Raw genomic sequence first — 22,018 nt, 5'->3', positions numbered from 1 at the left:
CAGAACGTCTAAAGAAGGTAACACCAATTTCGCAATTCGCCCGCAGAACGAGAAAGTTCGGATTGAGACGACTAACACACTTAACTTGAAAGAACGTAGCAACATATATGTGTGGGTCTGTTGTATATAAAAATAAGACGTTTGAGAAATCTAAAACAATTGTATAGGCTTTATGTGATCAGCAAACTCGTATTTAAGGAGTTGTGGTGTTGGCCTGGATGCAAACAGATATACTTCTATCGATACAGACCGCTTTAACCAAATTACTAGATGTCTCCAGAATTTCTTAGTACTGAAGCGCGAAAGTTAATCCAACAGCATTGTGTTGCACACCGGTGACAGACATCTCTTCAAAAAGGTTTTTTTTCTTTCTTTTTGCTCACGATGTACAAAATTTTCATTGGGCGGAGCCAATCCAGAACCCTCAATGTCAGGTGACTAGCCCATTTTATAAGAAGTACGATCAAACATAATTTTCAGCGCAATGGAGCCTCATGACGGTTTTTTGGCCCCGCCGCGGTGGTCTAGTGGCTAAGGTACTCGGCTGCTGACCCACAGGTCGCGGGATCAAATCCTGGCTGCGGCGGCTGGATTTCCGATGGAGGCGGAAATGTTGTAGGCCTGTGTGCTCAGATTTGGGTGCACGTTAAAGAAGCCCATGTGGTCAAAATTTTCGGAGCCCTCCACTACGGCGTCTCTCATAATCATATGGTAGTTTTGGGACGTTAAACCCCACATATCAATCAATCATGATGGTTCATGTAAAATTGGGGTATGGGAACGCGCACAATCTGGCTAAAAGATTTGTGCTTGCTGTGTTTCGCTCTTTTGTGTCTTTACTTTCGCGTTATCACAACACAAACTCAATAGTTCACCTTTTCAATGGCACCCGCCATCAGCCTATTTGTAATGTAAGGGCGATGTTATTTATTCGCCATTATCAACTTTTTTTCTGTGTGAGTGCCATGATAACAATGAACATTGTGCGGTTACACTGAAATGCAAAGAAAAACGTCGCATTTCATAGACGGCAGTTCCGAAAAATGATCTAACCACCCCTGAAATTTGATCAAGCAAGGATGTGTTTAGCAGAAGAATGCCCCGCCGCGGTGGTTTAGTGGCTAAGGTACCCAGCTGCCGACGCCGCAGGTCGCGGGATCGTATCCCGGCTGCTGCGGCTTCATTTCCGATGGACGCGGAAATGCTGCAGGCCCGTGTGATTAGGTTTGATTGCACATTAAAGAAGCCCAGGTGGTCAAAATTTTCGGAGCCCTCCACTACGGCGTCTCTCTTAATCATATGGTGTTTTTGGGACGTTGAACCACACATATCAATTAATTCAGCCGAAGAATGTGGCCCTAATTGGTTTTCCTCCACTAGCGAGTGTATACGCATTTTATTCTAAGTTTTGTTATCACGTTGTCGCTGGCATCCCAGGAAAACGTTTGTTCGTCTTGGCCACAGTGTGCGTCAGATTCTTCCTTGACAATCTACAGAAATCTAAGAAAGTAATGTAATTCGAGGATGAATCTGCGTGACTATACAGCACCGAGCGGTACCCGGAAATCAGCAATTTGGGTGCGCGAACGGGAGGTTCAACTGCGGGGCCACGGCGTTTTAAAACAACCAACAGAGCGAGTAATTGCGCAGACGATTTGGGAAACGGGGACGGCCATTTCGAGTCGTAACCGTGTCGCACTAGTAGCATTACTGGTCAAAATAAATACTGTCACTGCACGCTATTATATGCCTGCAGACTACACGCAGTGCGTGCGAGCGCTGTATGGCTTGAGGTAATCGAATTCAGTAGCAATATGTGTATTCACGAGTTGAACAACTTCTCTATAGTTAAGCTCTGCATGTCGATTTGCTGAGAAGCGTAACGAAAAACAGGAAATATCCTGTCAGTCGACGAGTGGTGTTTTTCATATTTTCGTGACTGTTCTTTTGACACATGTCTAGGCGCCAGTTGTCTATGCGTCAGTTGTGTCTATGCTCCAGTTCATTTCTTTTTCTGACTGGCATGAAAACTGAAGTTGCAGCCACTGTGGATGCTGGCTTCCAGGATCACATCCTTTTTTGTTCATCTATACACGAAGTGTAAGCAGTGACTGGCAGTCATTTAGATCTACTCTATTATTGGCATAGCGCTATATTTTTTGTTACGCCAACTATATACGCTCTACAAATTGATGCATTTCAATGGTAATCAGTACCTTGGAAAAAGTCACTAAAACACATAAAGAGAACCAGTACTGATTCAACATATCTTGTGTATCCTGTGCAACATATGCTGAATAAACATGTATATGAGACTTGTTGTTTAGGGCATGTTTAAAAGTGGTAGAGGGCTCCGTGTAACAGCTTGCACATGCCTGCCCCATTTCTTTTGCTGGCCAGCCGTAGAATTCACTGGACTGCTTTCTTATAATTTCCAAATTTTGGCAGCCTTCTAATGTAAGGCCAGGAAGTAAATGGCACGACGCTCATACGACCTCCGTTTGTTTGCAGGAACGCCCGCACTGCCATCTTCACTGTCAACACCAAGATAATGAAATACAAAGAAGAAGCAAATAAGAACCAAACAGAAGCTTTTGTTTCCTGCCAATTCATACATTGTGCTGAGTCATTGTGGGTCCAGTGTTTACGGCATACGTTGAAGAAACTTTTGTTCTGTACACGCGAAATTATCTTGTATACATCATGGGTACAGCGCGAAACTGGGCAAGTCTCCTACTCATTTATGCGGTGTGCATTTGCGTCGGCAATCAACACCTTTGCGTACGTGACAGGAGCGTTCTAGAAACGGTTACTTTTCCCGAAAAGTAGAGCTTAAAGTGCTTCACGCTTGCCCATTGGTCAGAGTGATGGTCTACCAGTCTCACTGACCAATGGGCCAGCACGAACAGCATAAAAGGTCTTGAGAGGCGTGTGACTAGAGTTGGTTGGTACACTTTTACAGTAAAAAAACAGCGCGTTCACAATAAGTGAGAGAAGAAGGACAGAGCGCACTGTCCTGTTTTTTTCTGTCTCTTCCTTGTTGTTTTCGCACTGTTTTTTTACTATAAGCATTAAAGGCATTAGCTTCGGAATACGCATCGTTGCGTGATTCCACTCCCGGGGCCTAAAACTATGAAAACCTCATGAGCCGTTTAATGTTAGCACTGCATGATCTGCACCGGACATCCACTGAAAATGCTCAGGACTTGTCGACAAAACCCGTTTCATTGCCCTAAAAAGCGCAGCAGCAGAACTTCTGTCACCATTACATTTTGGAGAGCCACGTGCAGGGGCGAAAGTCATTAGGGGGGAAGGGGTTCTGAGCGTTTTTACCCTCCCCCCGTGTGTTCAGGTTATGTGGGGTATAAGTGTGCCTATAAGTGTCCCTCCTTTGAGGTTTTTCTTTCAAGCACCATACTGGTTTACAAGTAAGTAGCACACTCTCCATAAAGTCAACTCTGAAGCTTTTTCAAAGAGCAGAAACGACGGGCAAAAGAGGAATATGTATGCTACAAGATACTTCTTACATGCCGCAAATGCTTATGGAAGGAGGGGGAAGGGAGGAGCTGCTTACAAATACCACGCAAATAAAGAATTTTCGTTCACATTAGTATGTGCACGATTTGGTGGAAGCCATTCGCACTGAGGCATGAATACAACTTCTCGACTAATATTGGGTTATTTAACCGAAAATCACTCGTTGTCATGAATATGCTTCACAAGAGAGATCCGTGAAGTAAATTATGGAAGGGTATTGAACAGCTATGCACGATGAGGAATGAAGCTGAAGTAAAAAAAAAAACTGCGCTGTGCAAAGGTTATAAAAAAAGTGCTAGCATTTTCATTTGGTAGTTTAACATGAATGACGTTTGCGAGAACCACGTTAGAACTTACCTATGATATACACCTAAACTAATTTTGCCATCGTTTATAGCATTGGCAGCTCAGTGCTGTTCAGATGCCCGAACTGGCACTGAAGCACATGCTTAATTTTTTTTTTCGTTTGATTTCAGTGCACGAGTAAAATGTTTATAAAATAAAAAAACTTTTTCTATAAAACGTAATCATATCATGGTAGTGGCCCGTAAAACCTCATTAGTTGTTACTGTTGTATTCATTTAAAAATAAAATGCTCGCCATGGCAAGATATTTGCCCGCCTGGTGATTTTTCTGCGTTTACGGCACTGTTCACGTGACTCAAGCAGAAACGTTACGTATGACATCATTAGAAGAACGACACGCCGCTGTACACCATGCTTCATGATGTCGTGATGGCGGCAAAATAGTGAGAACCGCGTTGGTTATTGGTCCTTTAGTGACGCGGGCCAATCACTGACACCAACAAAATGGTGAAACCTATGTAGTGGCAGGCTTACCATGTCCCTTTCGTTAAAATTTTGGTGGTGACATGGCGTCATAGGTGACGTCACTGAACAGGCCGTGTGACTCCCCAGCTCGTGATGGCCGCTGGAAGTTCTATTTCTGCCCTATTTAGTGTACTGAAACACGCGTCGATGAACGAGGGTTTGACAGGAGCTTCTAAAAGCCGAAGATGGGTGATGTGTCGGCGTTGGCTCATTGATATTAACCCCCGTATTCGGAAGCGCTCATTTAGTTGATCCCGACTTGCCACCGCCTTCAATGCAGTGCGTTTGAAACGCGTGTGGTACTTTGGCACCGCCTGAAGACAGTGCGTTCTAAACGTGTTAGTGCTGCATAGAAAGCAGTGGCAAACATACATAGGTCAGCAAAACTTGTGGAGCTCACTCAGGCTCACTCGTGAAATATATGTTGAGCTTTGGACTCACTCGAACTCAGACTGACAAAAATTACCCTGAGTTGCACTCACTCGGACTCACGCTTACAAAAATATTACTCACCCGGACTCACTGAGACTCGCGGCTTGATCTGAGTCTGAGTAAGCTTGAGTGAGTCAGCTCATGAGCGAGTTCACCGACCTATGGTGGAAAGTCAAGTTCAAGTCAAGGTGCGTTTCTGAATACCGGGGTAAGTTCTTTGATATGTAGGGTTTAACGCCCCAAAGCCACCATATGATTATGAGACGCCATAGTGAAGGGCTTCGGAAATTTCAACCACCTAGCGTTCTTTAACGTGCGCTCAAATCTGAGCACACGGGCGTACAGCATTTTCGCCTCCATTGAAAATGCAGCTGCCGCAGCCGGGATTCAATCCCGCGACTAGGGAGTAAGTTCTATCAACTTCACGTGCAGAAACTTCCGAATATTTATTCAAGGACACATCAATACCTCAAGGGAAGCCACACACACAAAAACATCTGTGTGGTCTAAAATGTAAGAGCCATTTGCTTTGTTACTACAAATATTACTTGAATAACTTTTCACTCATTTTTCAGATATGATTCTGTACGCGCGCCATTGCGCCTCCGGCAGCCTAAAACGACTTTTTTCCTCTGAAAAGGTGCGGGTATCGCGCAATATTACAACACAATATTGGCCGAGATGGTTTCGTAACATACAGCGACATGTGATAATGCGCTTTTTTTTCTCCTTTAATACGCCCTACGTAAGCTCGTATAAGTGTCACAGTACTGAATAAAATGCGCAATATATTGCTGCACTCTAGGAAAAGCAAGATGCGAGAAAAACATTGAGGTACGAAAGGAAGTGTCTCGCCGATAGCAAGCACGAGCGTGATACCAACCTGCGTTGTCTGCGACCATATTTTCTTGGCCAGTCGCTGCAGAGCTTCCGGATGACAATCTGTTACTAAACGAGAAAAATAATTACTTTTTAAAGAAAGGGCCGTACGAAATTGTACGAAATCATGTATATTGCAAGAATGAAATAATTTGAAGAGGATTAGGTTATCAGCCAAAATGTCCAACTCGTAATGGGCAGGACGCGAGGTTGTGCTGAATGCATGTACCCTAGTCATATCACCAGAAGTTATAAACTTGAGATTGCCGTAGGGTTTTTACATTGTTAAGAAACGAAGGAAGCGCATAAAAAGCTTCTGTGAGTAACATGGATGGAGCACTTGCTTGCTTGCAACTGGATGCAGCACTGCAGCACTTGGATGCAGCACACGGATGCAGAAGTGCTTAATGGAAATGGAGCGACTGCAGTGAGTCAATACAACTTCTAGAAATGCAACAACCCTAAAGAAGGGTTCAATAAATGCGTCGAATGAACTACTACATGCGACTATGTTGGATTGACGGTGCTTGAGGAGCTATAAAATTCAGTAACATTTCAGATGGATGAACGGTAGAGAGCAGCTGTTTCGAAAAGAAATGTTGACTCTGGGCGAAAGTGCGAACGGTCTTCTATGACGACATGTGGGAAAAAGCAACGGAAGTCTCTCCTTCGGTGTAGAATAAATGCCGGCTAATAAGGCGGCAGTGGGTGCCAGATGGTACGTCTTCATGCTTGTGATGCGCTGCAGGGTAAAGAAAAAAAAAACAGATATGACACAGAGTGACGCACATTTTACACCGTGGCGTACACTGATTTTACACCATGGCTAGACGTCTTACACGACGTCACCACTTTGTGTCGTCTCTGGTTCTTTCCATACCCTGCAGCGCATTAAAAGCATGAGATTAACTGTTATTGCAACAATAAGGTATTCCCTGTTACCTTTTTTGTTTTGTTAATGAATGATTGTTGAAAGTGGAATCAGCACATAATAAAGTGCGATCTATTGATGTTGAAATAGTTTTCAAGAGAGCAACGTTAGACGGTTATTTCGAGTGCATAAGTTGATATCAAGAGATCAAATCTGGTAACCTTTTGGCCTGTCCTGGTATAGCTTGGTGGCTATAGCGTAGAGTGCTGCTGTGTTCGCAGATACAAACACGCTGTCGCGGTAGCTGCATTTCAGTGGGATTGAAGTGAGAAAAATCTTGTGTACTTATATAATAAGTGCTTGTCGGAGAAGCCCAGGCACTCAATAATAGCCTTCCACCAGAGCATGTCATATGACCAAGTCATGATTTTGGCACGTAAAACCACATAATTAAAATACTTCATACTGTTCTTTGTAGATAACAGTTTTTGTATTATTCCGCACGAAACCGACTGCGACGCAACCTCCTAGCAGGAGTCGCATTGTCAACCGGAAGGAAACCGCACTTGCAGGGAATCGGCGTGTCTTTATCCGGCGCAGGCACAAAAAACAAACGCCGTTATCGTAATCGGCGGTTCGTGAAGACTCGGTAGAGTATTGGGCTGCGGCTCAGAGATGGCGAATCGCGGCACCCACGAGTGGCCACGAGTCCGGCCTTGTTTGCTGAGCCTGTGCCAGCTGGTGGCAGCGCTGCTGGCCTCCGGAACAACGGCTCGCGGTGCCCGCCAACCTCACGTAATCTTTATCCTTGCCGACGACGTCGGTAAGTGTACAATGACCCCAACGACAGTTTCTCCCCAGTAGCAACGCAGCGTGCCCCAGCTTGACTGCCTATTTGGGCCTTGTGAGAACGTCTGTATGTACAAAAGTTCTTTAGCATATTCATCATTTATATTAAATTTACTCCAAGGTTTCATGCATTTTATTTTGATGAAACAAAATACTTTACGAGCAATGGGTGCTCTGTTGCAGCGCCGCAATTGTTTGACGATACTTTTTTTTCACTGAACACCGATTTCCGGATTGCTACTCGCTCTCTCCATTATTTTCATAGAGCACCGATTCTCGTGTTGCTACACCATTTCTCGATTACTCTCCATTTAAATCAATTTTCACTTTCGCAGCGCAGAAAACCATTTTTGTTGCTCATGTGACACAGTCAAGTTGGAGCTGCAGTTGGTGTGAATCGCAGAGTTGAGACAAATCTCAAATGCATTGAGTGAGGGTGCTGCCCATGCGTCGAGTTGTACGCTTCACGAAGTCAATATTCAGTTTAGGTTCAGCGTTTTGGCGCGAATGTTTATTTATCTCGTATAGCGTCATTTCTGTGCTAATTAGTGCGAATTAGGTATTCCTACAGCTTTCTAGTTAGCATCACTGTACTTACTTATTCTCATTTGTTCTTTTCTTGCACAACTGTCTTATTAAATTATTATTGCGAAAGCTAAATGTCGCGCACTATGGTCAGTTGCCTTGTAAGCTGTTATTGTGGCACCAACGCTGTTACCGTATGGACGGCACCAGAGCATTTCAGCACTCAAGGCGTACTATTTCCAATATTGACAATATTCCAATTTCCAATATTCGTATGTTTAATTCCTGGTACTCAATGGGTACTATTTCCAATATTCGCAATCATTTTTTATGTACACAGAAAGAATTGATCGCTATAGCTCATAAAGTGGCTTCCGGGAAGCGTTATCTTCCACACAATTTTCCCGTTCATATAACGCTATAACTTTGAGAACAATGGTATCAGAAGTACTTGAACGAGACGTATATTCCCAAAGTCGTTCCAGCGCCTACCTATACGATCACATAGCTCTGCTTGGTTACATCTGCCGCAGAAAATAGACCATCTCTTTCTCTGTCTTTAAAAAAAAAACGAGAGTGATGGGCGACATAAGCATCTGAGTGTGGTGAGGGGAAAACAAGGACGGCCAAAAATTGTCATTGGCATAAAAGTGAACTTCCTTAGCATGAAGTAAGTTTCATAATTGATGCTTGAATTAGAGGGAGTTTAAGGTGCGTGTTCCCGGCCTGACAGTGATCGAGCTGTATTTAGCGAACGTGTCTCATAAACCAGGATAGCATAGCAGTAAAGAATAAGTACGCTGGTTTTCATGTCACAGGGTTGCATTCAAATCAACTGCGAGCGGGTTGTAGCTTGTTTTTTTATTAGATAAGAAGTGATTATTTGCAAAGTGAATTTAGAAACAGGTGATTGCTTGTAAATGAAACTCCTAATAATCTAAAGCCTCGCGACGTAACGTAACTATGCCTGAGGAGATTTTATATGTTACAAGATGCATTAGGAGATTATATATGAAGCACTTCGGCACCGTATAGACCAAGGGTTTTATCCTATGATTGGGATAAATAAAAAATCATGTGCCATAAATCTATCGGCTGGGCTATATTATTAAGAGGAGCACTTTACAGTGGAAATTGAAATAAAACTAATCTTTAGCGATATTCACTGATCACATTTTATAGATCACATTATTACACTTTCCGCATTGAAGTGAGTCAGCTGGCAAGCACATCGGTTTGAAAAATTATTTGGAAAGTATCGAAAGTTTCCTGGTAGGCGCAGCCAAAGATATGGTACAAAAATTCACTGCCGCAGATCTATATTATTTTAACAAGACACTGCTTGATACAATAAATACTAAGGAAAGATTATTTACACACTCGTGTGTTATATTGTAAACTTTAGGAACGTCTTTTTATAAGGATGTAATCTTCAAGATTGGCTCAAAATTGACATGATCTGTGAAGGATTTCACTGCAGCTCAGAAAGTTCAAAATTTTCTGCAACCTAAATAAAACAAAATTAATTTAAGAAAACTTAGTTAATTAGAAAATATGCACATTATTTTTCAAGCAAATGTTGATCGTTTCTGACAGTAATTCAGACAGAAAAGAAGTGTAATTCGCTTACTTGACACGAGTTATCTTTAAAAGGTTCTTTAATAATTACAACAAAAGAATACAAGAATGCAGGACTTATGTAATATGGCCTGAAAGTTATGATGAGCATGAAGCTTTCAGAAGCATTATAACAACAGTAGCATGCAAAACAAAGTTATGTATTCAAACAGTACCATTTGTCTTTACAAGTACCTGGTAATAGTGTTGCTGAATAACCTAAAAAACGGAGGTCAAGAGCTCCGGCGACAAAAACTTAGAAAAATGAAGGCACTTTCATGATGAACAAATTGGAAATTCCAAATGTGATACGTGCGTACTGCCATTATAATTTGTTGGTTTTGCGCAAAAACAACTGCGAAGCTCCTTAGAAAAATTTACAGCTATTTTCACGCTTTGCGGGAGTTGATGTGATGCGAAGCAGGAAGTGAGTAGCACCCTACCTCGCATAACTCTTTGCTTTTTGCTTTAGGTTCAGCGTTGCGAGGTGGATCGGCGTTTCTCCGGAATTTGATTGGTTCTGCATATATCGTGAGCTTACAAAACAAATCAACTACACTAACGCCCGAAGGGAAGTTTATTGTCCGATATGACGTCAGCACTCAGGTTCGAGCCTGAATACCAGTTTTTCAAAAAGTAGAGCACGCTATCCGTGAGATGATGGACCCAATACAGGTAGTGGTTATGGGTGCAACTTTCCGTTTGAGCAACAGATTACAGTGGCGTAGTCGTAGGTAGTGAAGATGTAAAATGGTGATTACGCTGTTATAACAGTTGATAGCCAACAGTTTCTAAACACAGTTGGTTTTGACGCGACATCACGCCTTTACAGGGTGTTTCCCAAACATAGTTACAAGCTCTGGCATGGCTCTGGAGTAGAAGGCTCGACTGTCATGCAGAATGCTTGGATAAGATTTCAGCTCAAAACGTGGTGTTTATTGCTTACGTTTATCTCATTTTTTTTTCTTACTGATAACGCTCCAGATGCACCACATCTTCTGGGGTACACGGCTCCTTAACGCTATGACGGTGACCAAAATATTATTGAGTAGTTCTGAAAAAGTTTATGCGAGAAGGGGGAGGACTAAGGCTCCCCACAATGTAGATGGTCGCACCCAGGACTGTAGCGAGAGGGCGGGGACTCTTGGCGACGACCCGGGCACTATGGACTGCCGTAGTTGAGTGATTTCCGCTTTTCGAAAGGGTTCTTCCCACTTCGTCTTGCTGGGAGCACACATTAAATGGGCACTTTAAGAGGATATGGTCAAAAGAGCAGGACTCGTGTCAGCATTTAGAGCATGACTAAGGAAAGTCAGGATGGAGACGATTAAGAGTTCCAAGGGTGAGATACTTTCGCGTCGGCGAGCGCGACCGACTGAGCCCTGCTCAACTTAGGACTGGAAATTTTTGAAGTATTCTCAGTGTTTCTGACTTGATACTGACTTCGAATTACATGTGTCGCACACCTCTATCCCAAAGGCCTTGATAAACGGATAAGTGCCATATGCGACTCATAAAAAGGGTTTATTGATGAGGGCAATAGCCATGCCACGTTATTCTCGTTATTACGTGCTAAACTGACGCAATACTTTTTTGCAGACTAGTTGGTTCATACTTGAAAAATTGAATTGCTGCACAAACTTGAAGAAACAACAAGGGAGACAGGAAAGAGCGCAGTTGAAGCAATACTTTTTTGCAGACTAGTTGGTTCATACTTGAAAAATTGAATTGCTGCACAAACTTGAAGAAAAACAAGAGAGACAGGAAAGAGCGCAGTCTCCCTTGTTTTTTATTCAAGTTTTTGCAGCAATTCAATTTTTCAAGTATGAACCAACTAGTCTGCCAAAAAAGTATTGCTTCAATCTGCGCTCTTTCCTGTCTCCCTTGTTTTTTCTTCAATTTTGTGCAGCAATTCAATTTTTCAAGTGCTAAACTCGTTCGGCTTGCCTGATGTCCTCCCATGTCAAATTCGATTGATTGATATAGGAGGTTTAACGTCCCGAAACCACCATATGATTATGATAGACACCGTAGTAGAGGGCTCCGGAAATTTAGACCACCTAGGGTTCATTAACGTGCACCCAAATCTGAGCACACGGGCCTACAACAATTCCGCCTCCATCGAAAATGCAGCTGCCGCATCCGGGATTCGATCCCGTCACCTGCGGGTCAGCAGCCGAGCACTTTAGCCACTAGACCACCACGGGCGTAGCATACCAATGTTGGAATGCTAAAAGTTATGCAGAAGCGGCGGCTGCATTTTCGATGGAGGCGAAAATGTTGTAGGACCATGTGCTCAAATTTGGTTGCACGTTAAACAACTTCAAGTGGGAGAAGTTTCCGGAGCCCCCCCCCCCCCCCCCCCCCCCTACGGCGTCTGTCCAATTCATATGGTGGTTTTGGGGCGTTAAACCCCACATATTAAGCTTTCATGGACATCGGCGTTTAGTTGACCTGTTTTCCACCACGTGCCGCATCACATTTACCTTTTCGAATCTCGCGCGGTGCCAGGAAATGCGTCCCGGCAAGAAAAAAAAAACAAAAGAAGAAAAGTTCAAGACATGGTTTGGTTTTCTGCCGTTTGTCGTCAACAGCGACGGGTATAAGACCGGCGAGTTGTAGTGATAAGGAGGGTAGTCGTTCTCCGATTCTACGGCAACAAAGCGTTCTACGCATCAGGAAAAAAAAAAGCTGCCCGTGTTCCACCGGAAATATAGCAATGGCAGGCAAACGTATGCTTTTCTTTTAAATGCGAGGCATTTCTTAGTGAGCTTAGGCGACTTTGAGTGGATCTATCTATCTATCTATCTATCTATCTATCTATCTATCTATCTATCTATCTATCTATCTATCTATCTATCTATCTATCTATCTATCTATCTATCTATCTATCTATCTATCTATCTATCTATCTATCATCTTTCTATCTATCTATCTGTCTGTCTATCTATCTATCTATCTATCTATCTATCTATCTATCTATCTATCTATCTATCTATCTATCTATCTATCTATCTATCTATCTATCTATCTATCTATCTATCTATCTATCTATCTATCTATCTATCTATCTATCTATCTATCTATCTATCTATCTATCTATCTATCTATCTATCTATCTATCTATCTATCTATCTATCTATCTATCTATCTATCTTGCAGCTTACCACTTTTAGCTTTCCTGGCCGTTTTGTTAATGGTATCAATACCAAAATTGTTACGGCACAACAGGACTGTATGAGGAGCATAAATGAAAATCCTGATATGTATGTCAGAAATTTACACTTCATGGTATTGCTGCTCTTGCGGTGGTTTCTTTCACATGAAATGTTGAAAAACTGGTATGGTATGACACTAGTGCATGGCGAACACAAGTGGAAGACCCTAACGTGGAAATTATTCCATACGTGTCATGTAAGTCATGACTACACGCCACGCTCATGGTGCGCCCGCGGTCATTTCGCTGGCTTCTCATACATCAAAACTAGTATTACGCGATGTTTGTGGAGGACGAATGTACATGACTGGTGCAAACATGATAATAATGAGATGCGTGTGATGTAAGGAAATGACTATATATCGCACTCATGATGCGCTCGCGGCCGTTTCGCTTGCTCCAAATCTACGAAATCTGGTATTACGTGACGTGAATGAATGACAAAGGTATGTGACTGGTGCAAAAATGATAATCACGAGTTTCGTGTCATGTAACACCATGACTACATGCCACGGTCATGATGCGCTCTCGCAGCCGTTTCGCTAGCTTGACATGTACCAAATGTGTTGTACATGAGGTGAACGGACGATGAAGGTAAATGACACATTCAAACAGGATAGTCATGACATGCGTGTCATGTAACAACATGCCTTCATGCTACGCTCCTAGTGCACTAGCGGTCGTGTCGCTAGCTTCACATATACCAAATTTGGTCTTACGGCACGTAAATGGATGACAAAGGTATACAACTGGTGCAAACATGATTATCATGGCACACGTGTTATGTAAGAACATGACAACATACCACGCTCAAGAGTCGCTCGCGGCCGTTTCGCTAGCTTCACATACACCAAGTTTGGTATAACGTGACGTGAATTCACGCCGAAAGGAAATGACACGTCCAAACATGATAATCATCACATGCGTGTCATGTAACAACATGACAACATCCCACACTAATGATGCGCTCGTGGCCGTTTCGCTAGCTTCACATATACCAAATTTGGTATTACGGAACGTGAATTGAGGACGAAGGTATGTGACTGGTGCAAACATGATAATCATGTGATGCGTGTTATGTAACAACATGACTACATAACACACTCATGATGCTCTCGCGGCTTTCAGCTAGCTTCACATATACAGAAGTTGGTATCACGTCACGGGAACGGATGACGCAGGTGACTGGTGCAAACATGATAATCACAAATTGTTTGTCATTAAACAACATGACTACATGCCCCACTCATGATGCGCTCGCGGCCATTTCGCCACCTCCACATGTACCAAATTTTGTATTACGGGACGCTAACAGACGAAGATGGTAAATGACACGTCCAAACAAGATAACCATATGTGTTTCATGTAAAACATGACTACATGCTACGCTCATGGTGTTCTCGCGGCCGTTTAGCTAGTTCTACATAAAGCGAATTTGCTAATATATGACGGGAATTGACGACGAAAGTAAATGACACGTCGGGACACAATAAACATGATATGCATGTCATGTGAAACATCACTACATGCTTCACTCATAGTTCACTCGCGGCCGTTTCTCTAGCTCAACGTATGCCAAAATAGGTATCACGTGACGTGAATAAGGGACGACGGTAAACGACACGTCCAAACATGATAATCATGACATGGAAGTCATGTATGGTATAATTTACGTCTTCCTAGTAACGTTGTGCCGTTTTGAAAGTGACATATCAACCTTCCTCGCTCGTACTTTGCATATAATCGATTCTCACTGTGGAATCTGTCGTTTTTTTTCTTTTTTTCTTTACATCAATGTCTATATGCCCGCCATTTGTACAGTTCGGGACAGAGAAAAGAAACCATGATCATGCTGGCGTGGCAGAAAAACTAAGCACAGCTGTGCCTAGCTAAATCCATGTATCCACATCCTAGCTTTATAAAGCCATGTTGAGCACTTTAAAATCTAATTAGCTATGTATAAATAGGATAATGAAATTACACCGTAACAAACCCTATTTAAGCAAAGCTGCAATTTTGGTATGCCTACTCGTGCCACGCAAGATGTGCGGAGCTTAATCTAATGCAAAGTAAGGCGGAGGCTAATTAGTGCTAATTTGGGTAATTGCCAAATTAAGCTTAGGTTACCATAAGATGCAATATAATCGAGGTCAAGACTCGTATATGAGAAATAGGCCAATAACTTATTTAGAGAAATAAAATACTTGGTGCTGCAATCTCGAAGCGATTCTCATTGAAACCCGATCGATACCTAGTCATTACTAGTGAACCGCAATGTGATCGCGTCAACGTTTTGTGCGTGAGCATGTGAGTGAACGTGTGCCTAGTCAAACCCGACCAAGCCAGTGAAAACTAGCCTTGTTCTGCTCCATCCTTACACGGCTCGTCGAAAGCTGAGCAAATTTTTACCGTGTCGACAGGCTAGGCTGATGGCTGATCTTGAAGGGGTTGGCATACATTTCTTGAATTAACAGTCGATTTAACAGTCGTAAACTCAACATTGCATTTGGCAATGTTGAGTTTAGGTTACTTAGCTTGCAGCGTAGGTTAACTTGTCGTACGCGTATTTTTCGAGCTTTCTTTCTACTGCTTAGCATTCTCTAGGGGCTGAGAAAGCGGTTATACTTCCTATACAAGTGCTATTGCAGTTATGTAAGTTGTGAATCAAACAGCGTATTGTGACAACTGCTGGCGGAGTAATGTAGCGTAGTCAGGCACTATTCGGGCATTTCTCAGCATCTCCCAAGACAATTGTAAATTGTTTTGAATAAAGTATGCATGTATGTATGTATGTATGTATGTATGTATGTATGTATGTATGTATGTATGTATGTATGTATGTATGTATGTATGTATGTATGTATGTATGTATGTATGTATGTATGTATGTATGTATGTATGTATGTATGTATGTACGTATGTATGACTGAAATTGTTGGTGGTGTTGCGTCCAAAAAAAACGTGATTTGAATGTGAGAGATGCCGTAGTGGAGGGCCTGGTAGTTCAACTACGTGCAGTTAGCGTGCTTCTTATGCTGAGCACACGGGCTTCAAGCAGATGGCGTCTATCAAAATGTGGCCACGAACTTCCGCTTTTTAATATGGTGTTACCTAACATGTGGCTCAAAGCAGCAATTATAACCACTTTGGCCAAATTTTCGATGAAGGTGAAAATACTTCAGGTCTGCGTCTTAAAAGGGGCTTTGCAAGACTTTTTCAACATGATCAGAAAACGCTGCCGATCAGTAGTAGAGGCCCCTGACAACACGCGAGCCAAATATTATAGCGCAACACGCGGCCTGGAAGTCACAATAAATTATCAAAGTCAGCTAAAAATTTCTTTCTCTTCTGTCAACAAATCACGAAATAAGCCCAAAAATCACTCGTAGTAAGCCCATCTATCAGCCATTGGCTGATTTGAACATGGCATGCTCGGTCGTTAAAGAGATCGCCAATGGAGGCCGCTACTTGTCCCCGCGTGCAGCCGCTATCGCACAGACAAGGCCGCGCATTCGAATAAAACAAAAAGATAAAAATACTCAAAGACACGAGGCGTGCGTGACGTTTTTTTGTCGCCTTGTCATTCCTCCCTGCTTAGCTTCCAGCGCTTTCGTCGGGACTAGAGATGAGAGAATGCAATTGAAGCATGCGACAAACTCCACTCGCAGTGGACGGATTCTTAAAATTTTTGCGGCATTGAATTCGTTAGGCAATACGCTCTTCCAGTGTATTCATTCCGTGGTTACTTGAAATATGTTTCAGGGCCCCTCTAAATAAGATGCCCGTTAAAGAACCGTGTTTAAAAATTTCGGAGACCTCCACTATAATAACCTTATATATGATGGAGTCAAGACCTCCATCATATTTAAAAACATTGGTGACAGAAACTTTTAAACACGAAGGAGGCGCTGCATGCACCATACCGAATGACAATGAAACAATTAGCGCAGTGGCTCCACTGTGACAACGAGAGTGGGAAAGGGCAAACAGGGTTCCAATAGCACATCAACAGGCCCTGATGGCATACTAAGAATGCTAATAAAGAAACTATGACCAAGCTCTAAGCAAACATTAAGAGAACCAGCGAGCAAAACAATAATAGATGGCGAAGCCCCCGATGGGTGGAAACTAAGCAGCATAAGCATGATCAATAAAGGAAAAGGGGACAAAGCTTATATGGATAACTACTGTCCTATAACAGTGACATCAGTAGTTTACAGGCTGGTGATGCATATAGTAAAGAAGACTACAGACATGGGTGGAGAATGAGGATTGCTGGGAGAACTACAAAATTAGTTGTGTAAACGAAGAAGGTTGGAGGACAATCTGTTTCATTGATGAACTGTATTAAAATAGCGGAAGAAGAACAAAGGCCCCTGTAGTTGGCATTTCTAAATATCAAGGCAGCTTACGATAGTGTGATTCAAAAAGACTTGTGGGGAATACTGGACACACTAGATGTGGAAGACAGAATAACTTATCTCCTAAAAGTTATCTGTAAAAGCAACAAGGTAGTTTTAAAATAGAAAGAACAGGTATTCGGACTTATACATGCCTATACAACGTGGGCTTCGACAGGGTTGTCCCTTGTCACCTTTGTTATTTATGCTGTATCTACAGGGACTAGAAGTCAAATTCAAAGGGAGTTGACTCGGTTTCAGCCTCTCTTTTGCCAAGCAAGAAAAACACTTCTAACAGTCAATAACAGCATTGACGAATGCAGGTGAAATAGTAATAATAGCCAAAAACAAGAAAAATCTTCAGCGATTAACAGACATCTGCGGTAATTAGGGAGATAGGTTAAACTTGAAGTCCAGTAGGGAAATATTGGCAATTACAATTTTTGATGATAACTAAGGCAGTGAGCATAAGGTACTGGAAGTCACGCTAGAAATAGTGAATAAATACAAATATTTGGGCGTATGAATAAACAATGGGGCTGAGTACCTGAGGGAGCACGAAACATACGTAATGACTAAAGGTAAGAGGAATGCATTTGTAATAAAAAAAATAGGGCGCTGTGGAACTAGAATAGGTATGACGTTGTGAGAGGGATTAGAAAAGGTATCGTGGTACCAAATTTACGTTCGGCAATGCGGTTTTGTGCACGAGATTAGAGGTTCAAGCAAGATTAGAAATTAAACAACGTGGTATAAGTAGACTTGCTTTGGGAGCACATCGTAATACCCGAAATCAGGGAGTACAGGGTGACATGGGATGGATGTCACTCCAGTGCAGGGAATCTATCGCCAATATAGAATTTGAGGAGCGGTAAATGTTGATATTAAATGAAGTAAGCGAACACAAAAATATCAAGCAAGTATTTGGACAACAGCAGAATACCAAGCCAAAAGGAAACATCGGTTAAGAAGAATGTGGAGAAAACAGAGAGTGACATGTGAAAGATTTAAATGCTTACGAAATCATCACTGGAGACCTATCGAACTTTAGAGCAGGAAATTGCAAAAGAAAAGATCTACTATAGTTCTCGCGGCAGTTCTCTGCTGTTCTAGGCCAGAACGGGAGCAATGCGGACCAAGACGTACCAAGCCAAAGACAAAGGCGCAGACACGTTATGTAGTGCCTGTGGAGAGGATGAGGAAGTGGCTGAACATTTGATAATGTTTTGTAAAGCAATCCATCCTATAGTCCAAGATAATGGCGTGGAATTTTTTAATGAATTGGGGTTTAGGGACAGTGAAGGCAAAATGGGCTTTAAATTGGTAGAAATAACCAGGAAGAGGCTTACTGATTTTGGCTACAATCAAGACGTGAGTGAAATTAAATCCTTCAACACATAGTGATAATACATAAATATATGGCTAGGTGGCATGAGCCGCCGCCTGATCTAAAGGTCACAGCCGGATACATCCATCCATCCATTCATCCGACGTGACTTAGCCTACTTAAGCAACGGGACACGACGTAAGCTTACGTCATCGGCGCGCAACCAATGGTCAAGAAGGGCGTCCCCTACCCCCCTTCACCATGAGCACGTGTCATAGGGCCGCGGGAAAGAGGCGCGATGCAAGGAGCACCCTTCCTCTAGCGGTAAAGTATCGCGATGCCCCTTTATCTCGGAGGCTGTCCTTCTGCCTATACCACTCCTCCCGATAGTCTCAGGCCCTACAATACGGCACAGTGCAGCACAGGATATCGAAAATGCAGACTTCGTAGCCGAAACTGCATCACTGCAGGGTCAAGGCCCTGTTTCGTAGGAGAAATGGCCAATCAACGACCTAAGTGGTACGTAAACTGCCCATGGGTAACCCATGGACAAGTTTGCGTCACTGCGCGTACGAGAAAGATTGGTCAGGAGAAAGAAACATGCGCGGGAATTTTTTTTTTTCAAAGTGAGCGTCTGCGCGGCGTGCCGTGCTCCAATAATCGGAAAATGTGATATGGCAGTATGTACATTACTGCCAGATGGCGCCATGTCTCACGTAGCAGTAGCACTGGCCGATGACCTCACACAGAACGTCTAATAAACGTTTTATTCTCTCTCTACATACAGAAGCCGATCATCTTTCGGCGTCCTTTGCAGGACAGCACACAGATTTGCTGCAAATTTTTTCTTCTTGTTTTTTCTTTGTCGTCTGTTAGTATACATCTTACAATATCATATTCGCGACCAAAATACATCAATGAAGTCTTGATTGTCCTCGGAATAAAATTATTTCGTGCTAAAAATGAAAAAAAAATCTACGCATCTATACGATGTGAATGATGGCGAGTAGGCGAAGCGAGTAGTTCTAAGGTGGATGATGTCGATGTTGAAATCCCCGACTCGTAAAAGGTGCTCGTGCTTCTAGGTGGTTTATATTGTTCCGTCGCAATTATTATTAATATGAGCCTACCGTTAAACTTCTTTTTGTACTTGTGTGTCTCACATTCACGCATCTCCTCGCTACAGACGTGGACGAACAAGTCTCCACTCAAAGGTACATCGCTCCTAAAACTAGCAGAGAGCGTTACGTGCAAATTTGAAAGCCCATCAAAAAAAAAAAAAAACTGACAGCGGAGCATGCTGGGGATGTTGACCAGGGCATCTGAGGGGGTTGTATTTTTGACGCTAGAGGCTTACGCCTCTAGCGTCAATATTTTAAAGACGATAGTCTTTCTTGGGGACCTTCAACGCAAAAAGTTTGGTCTTTCTGTGCATTTGTCCATTTGTCCACTATTAACGGCCCTGGGTTCTTGAAACGGCCGACCCCATCCACAGCGCCCACCAATGTTGCTAAAGGTTTAGCGTTCATACTTGCGCAATTGGCAATTAATACACACTTATTGCGCAAGTCTGCGGCACCATAACAACATGTATATATTCTGCATGTGAATCTTTTACTGGAAAATGCCTACATAGGTAATTTTAAGGACCGTGGCGCTTATCACGCTGCGCTAACCATGTAATGCTTGCACGAAAAGGTGATTGTTTCCAACGCTTTGCCAAGGCGCGATGGTGGTGGCCCCTACCCGTCGCCTTGCGTTCCTCACCGTATCCCTTTTGAGACGGGCACGCAAACCCGTCTCAAAGCCACGCGCTACGTTTTCCAAGAAGACTGCCAGGTGGCGCTCATGTCTTACGTGTGACGTGACTTGATGCGCTCGTTCTCCTACGCTGCACGCTTGAGGCACTCTAACGCAGCGCCTCCAAAATACCATTCAACGATTTTCTTGCGTAGAACATCAAATTAATCGTTCACTCGCTCTACACGCAAGACTATCATTTTTCGACATTTACGGATTACATGCAGATACGGGGCCATTTTTTTCAGAACCTACAAAAGAAAAGAAAAGAAATGAAATAGAAGCATAATAGGAAATGTGACATGAACATAAGAAGCAAGCGGCTTCAGAGGAGATTGTCTTCTGTATACACTAAGCACGACACCTCCTATTCTTCCCCCTCCTTGGGTCAAATGCACATTGATTCATAGTTAACCTTGAATTACGACTTTTAATAAAACACAGCACAAATCAACTGTGTTGGTTTTTCAAGATTGAAGCCAACTATGTTTAAAATTTGAACTATTTGTCCCAACATTATAGCGTTATGTTGTAGTCCAGACAAATTGTTTTGCTTGAAGTGTACAAATTCGCAATATTTCTCTTGTAGTCGACAACTATAAATCAATGCCTGGTAGGGCATGAAAGAATGAAATAACATCGGAAGGACAACAATAAATGGTGAGAGGTTAATGAGAGGGCCATCAGGTTGGTTATCGTGCTCTAGTAAAAGAGTAAGAGTGAATGAAAAATAATCACTGCGTTCCTAGCCTCTTTTTGCTGGGCAACAAATAACAACTAAAAATTTCTGTAAGTACACACCTCAGCCAATAGTGTCAAAGAAGACCGTAAGTATGAGCATAAATCGTGTATTCCTGGTTACTCATAAAGAACTGGACATCACTGATGCAGGCTGGAATGATGTCCCGTGGCACAACGAGGCCCTGTTCAGCCCGAATCTGGCCAGACTTGCATCAGGTGGCGTCATCCTGGAGCAGTACTACGCGCAGCCCGTTTGCACACCGTTAGTATTGCTCGATGTAGGTATATGCATGAACACTGCGCATCAGGAACGGATATTTAGGAAGGAAGCCTGGCAGTCGGCATGTCACTCGTAAATCAAAGATACTGATACTCTATGTGTAATCACATTCTGAAACGCTTTGCAAGTCGTAGGAGTTTGTTTTCCAACCTTCCCAAAACTGCGCTCATGCTTCGCTTCTTCGTTACAGTCGAATTTATGTAGTAGCTTTAAGCATTCTATTATATTCTATACTTCGTGTTATATTAAGCGCAGGTTCTGTGAACAACGGCGGCTGGATGCGTGTTTACATGACCCGTTAGCTCTGGGTTAACGCTCTAAGTGGTGGTGCTACCCAGCTGCTGAATCTCAGCAGCCCTTTCCCAGCGATGCTTTCTTCACATGCTCACACGCACGGAGGTAGGTTAGCAGGCTAAGGCGTTGAAATTCTAAGCTCGAGGACACGAGTTTGGTTTCTAGTCAAGGCGGCCCCTTTATATGGGAGCAAAATGAAAATTTACGCGCGTGCTTATAAGGTGCATGGTTCAGAACCCTCTCTGGTAAACTTCTGAGTGCCACATTATTGAGTGCCTCGTCATCACATGGTAATTTGGCATGTGAAACTCAAGATAATTCTTTTCATACGGCAGCTTCAGTACTTCAAGGAAGGTAATCTTGCTGGCTGTTTGAAAGACCTTCGCGACGACCGACTGCACGCTGCACAAGAAAGGCTG

General features: G+C 42.8%; 2 protein-coding genes across 3 annotated transcripts in view; both read left to right on the top strand.

The window, feature by feature from the left end:
* LOC119176922 (beta-alanine transporter) overlaps positions 1 to 4,149 on the top strand; it is a 113,121-nt gene extending 108,972 nt beyond the window's left edge. For both annotated transcript variants that reach the window (XM_075878108.1, XM_075878107.1), the window contains one exon: positions 2,512 to 4,149. The gene's annotated coding sequence lies outside the window, so the exon portion shown is untranslated. The remainder of the gene's footprint in view (positions 1 to 2,511) is intronic.
* Positions 4,150 to 7,185: 3,036 nt separating this feature from the next.
* LOC119175528 (arylsulfatase B) overlaps positions 7,186 to 22,018 on the top strand; it is a 36,067-nt gene continuing 21,234 nt past the window's right edge. The window contains exons 1-2 of the mRNA XM_075878106.1: positions 7,186 to 7,372; positions 21,176 to 21,287. Coding sequence (XP_075734221.1) covers positions 7,225 to 7,372; positions 21,176 to 21,287 — 260 coding nt within the window. The 5' untranslated portion in view covers positions 7,186 to 7,224. The remainder of the gene's footprint in view (positions 7,373 to 21,175; positions 21,288 to 22,018) is intronic.

Source organism: Rhipicephalus microplus, chromosome X, assembly GCF_043290135.1.
Source record: "Rhipicephalus microplus isolate Deutch F79 chromosome X, USDA_Rmic, whole genome shotgun sequence".
Taxonomy (NCBI): Eukaryota; Metazoa; Arthropoda; class Arachnida; order Ixodida; family Ixodidae; genus Rhipicephalus; species Rhipicephalus microplus.
This window is presented reverse-complemented; position numbering and strand designations above follow the sequence as displayed.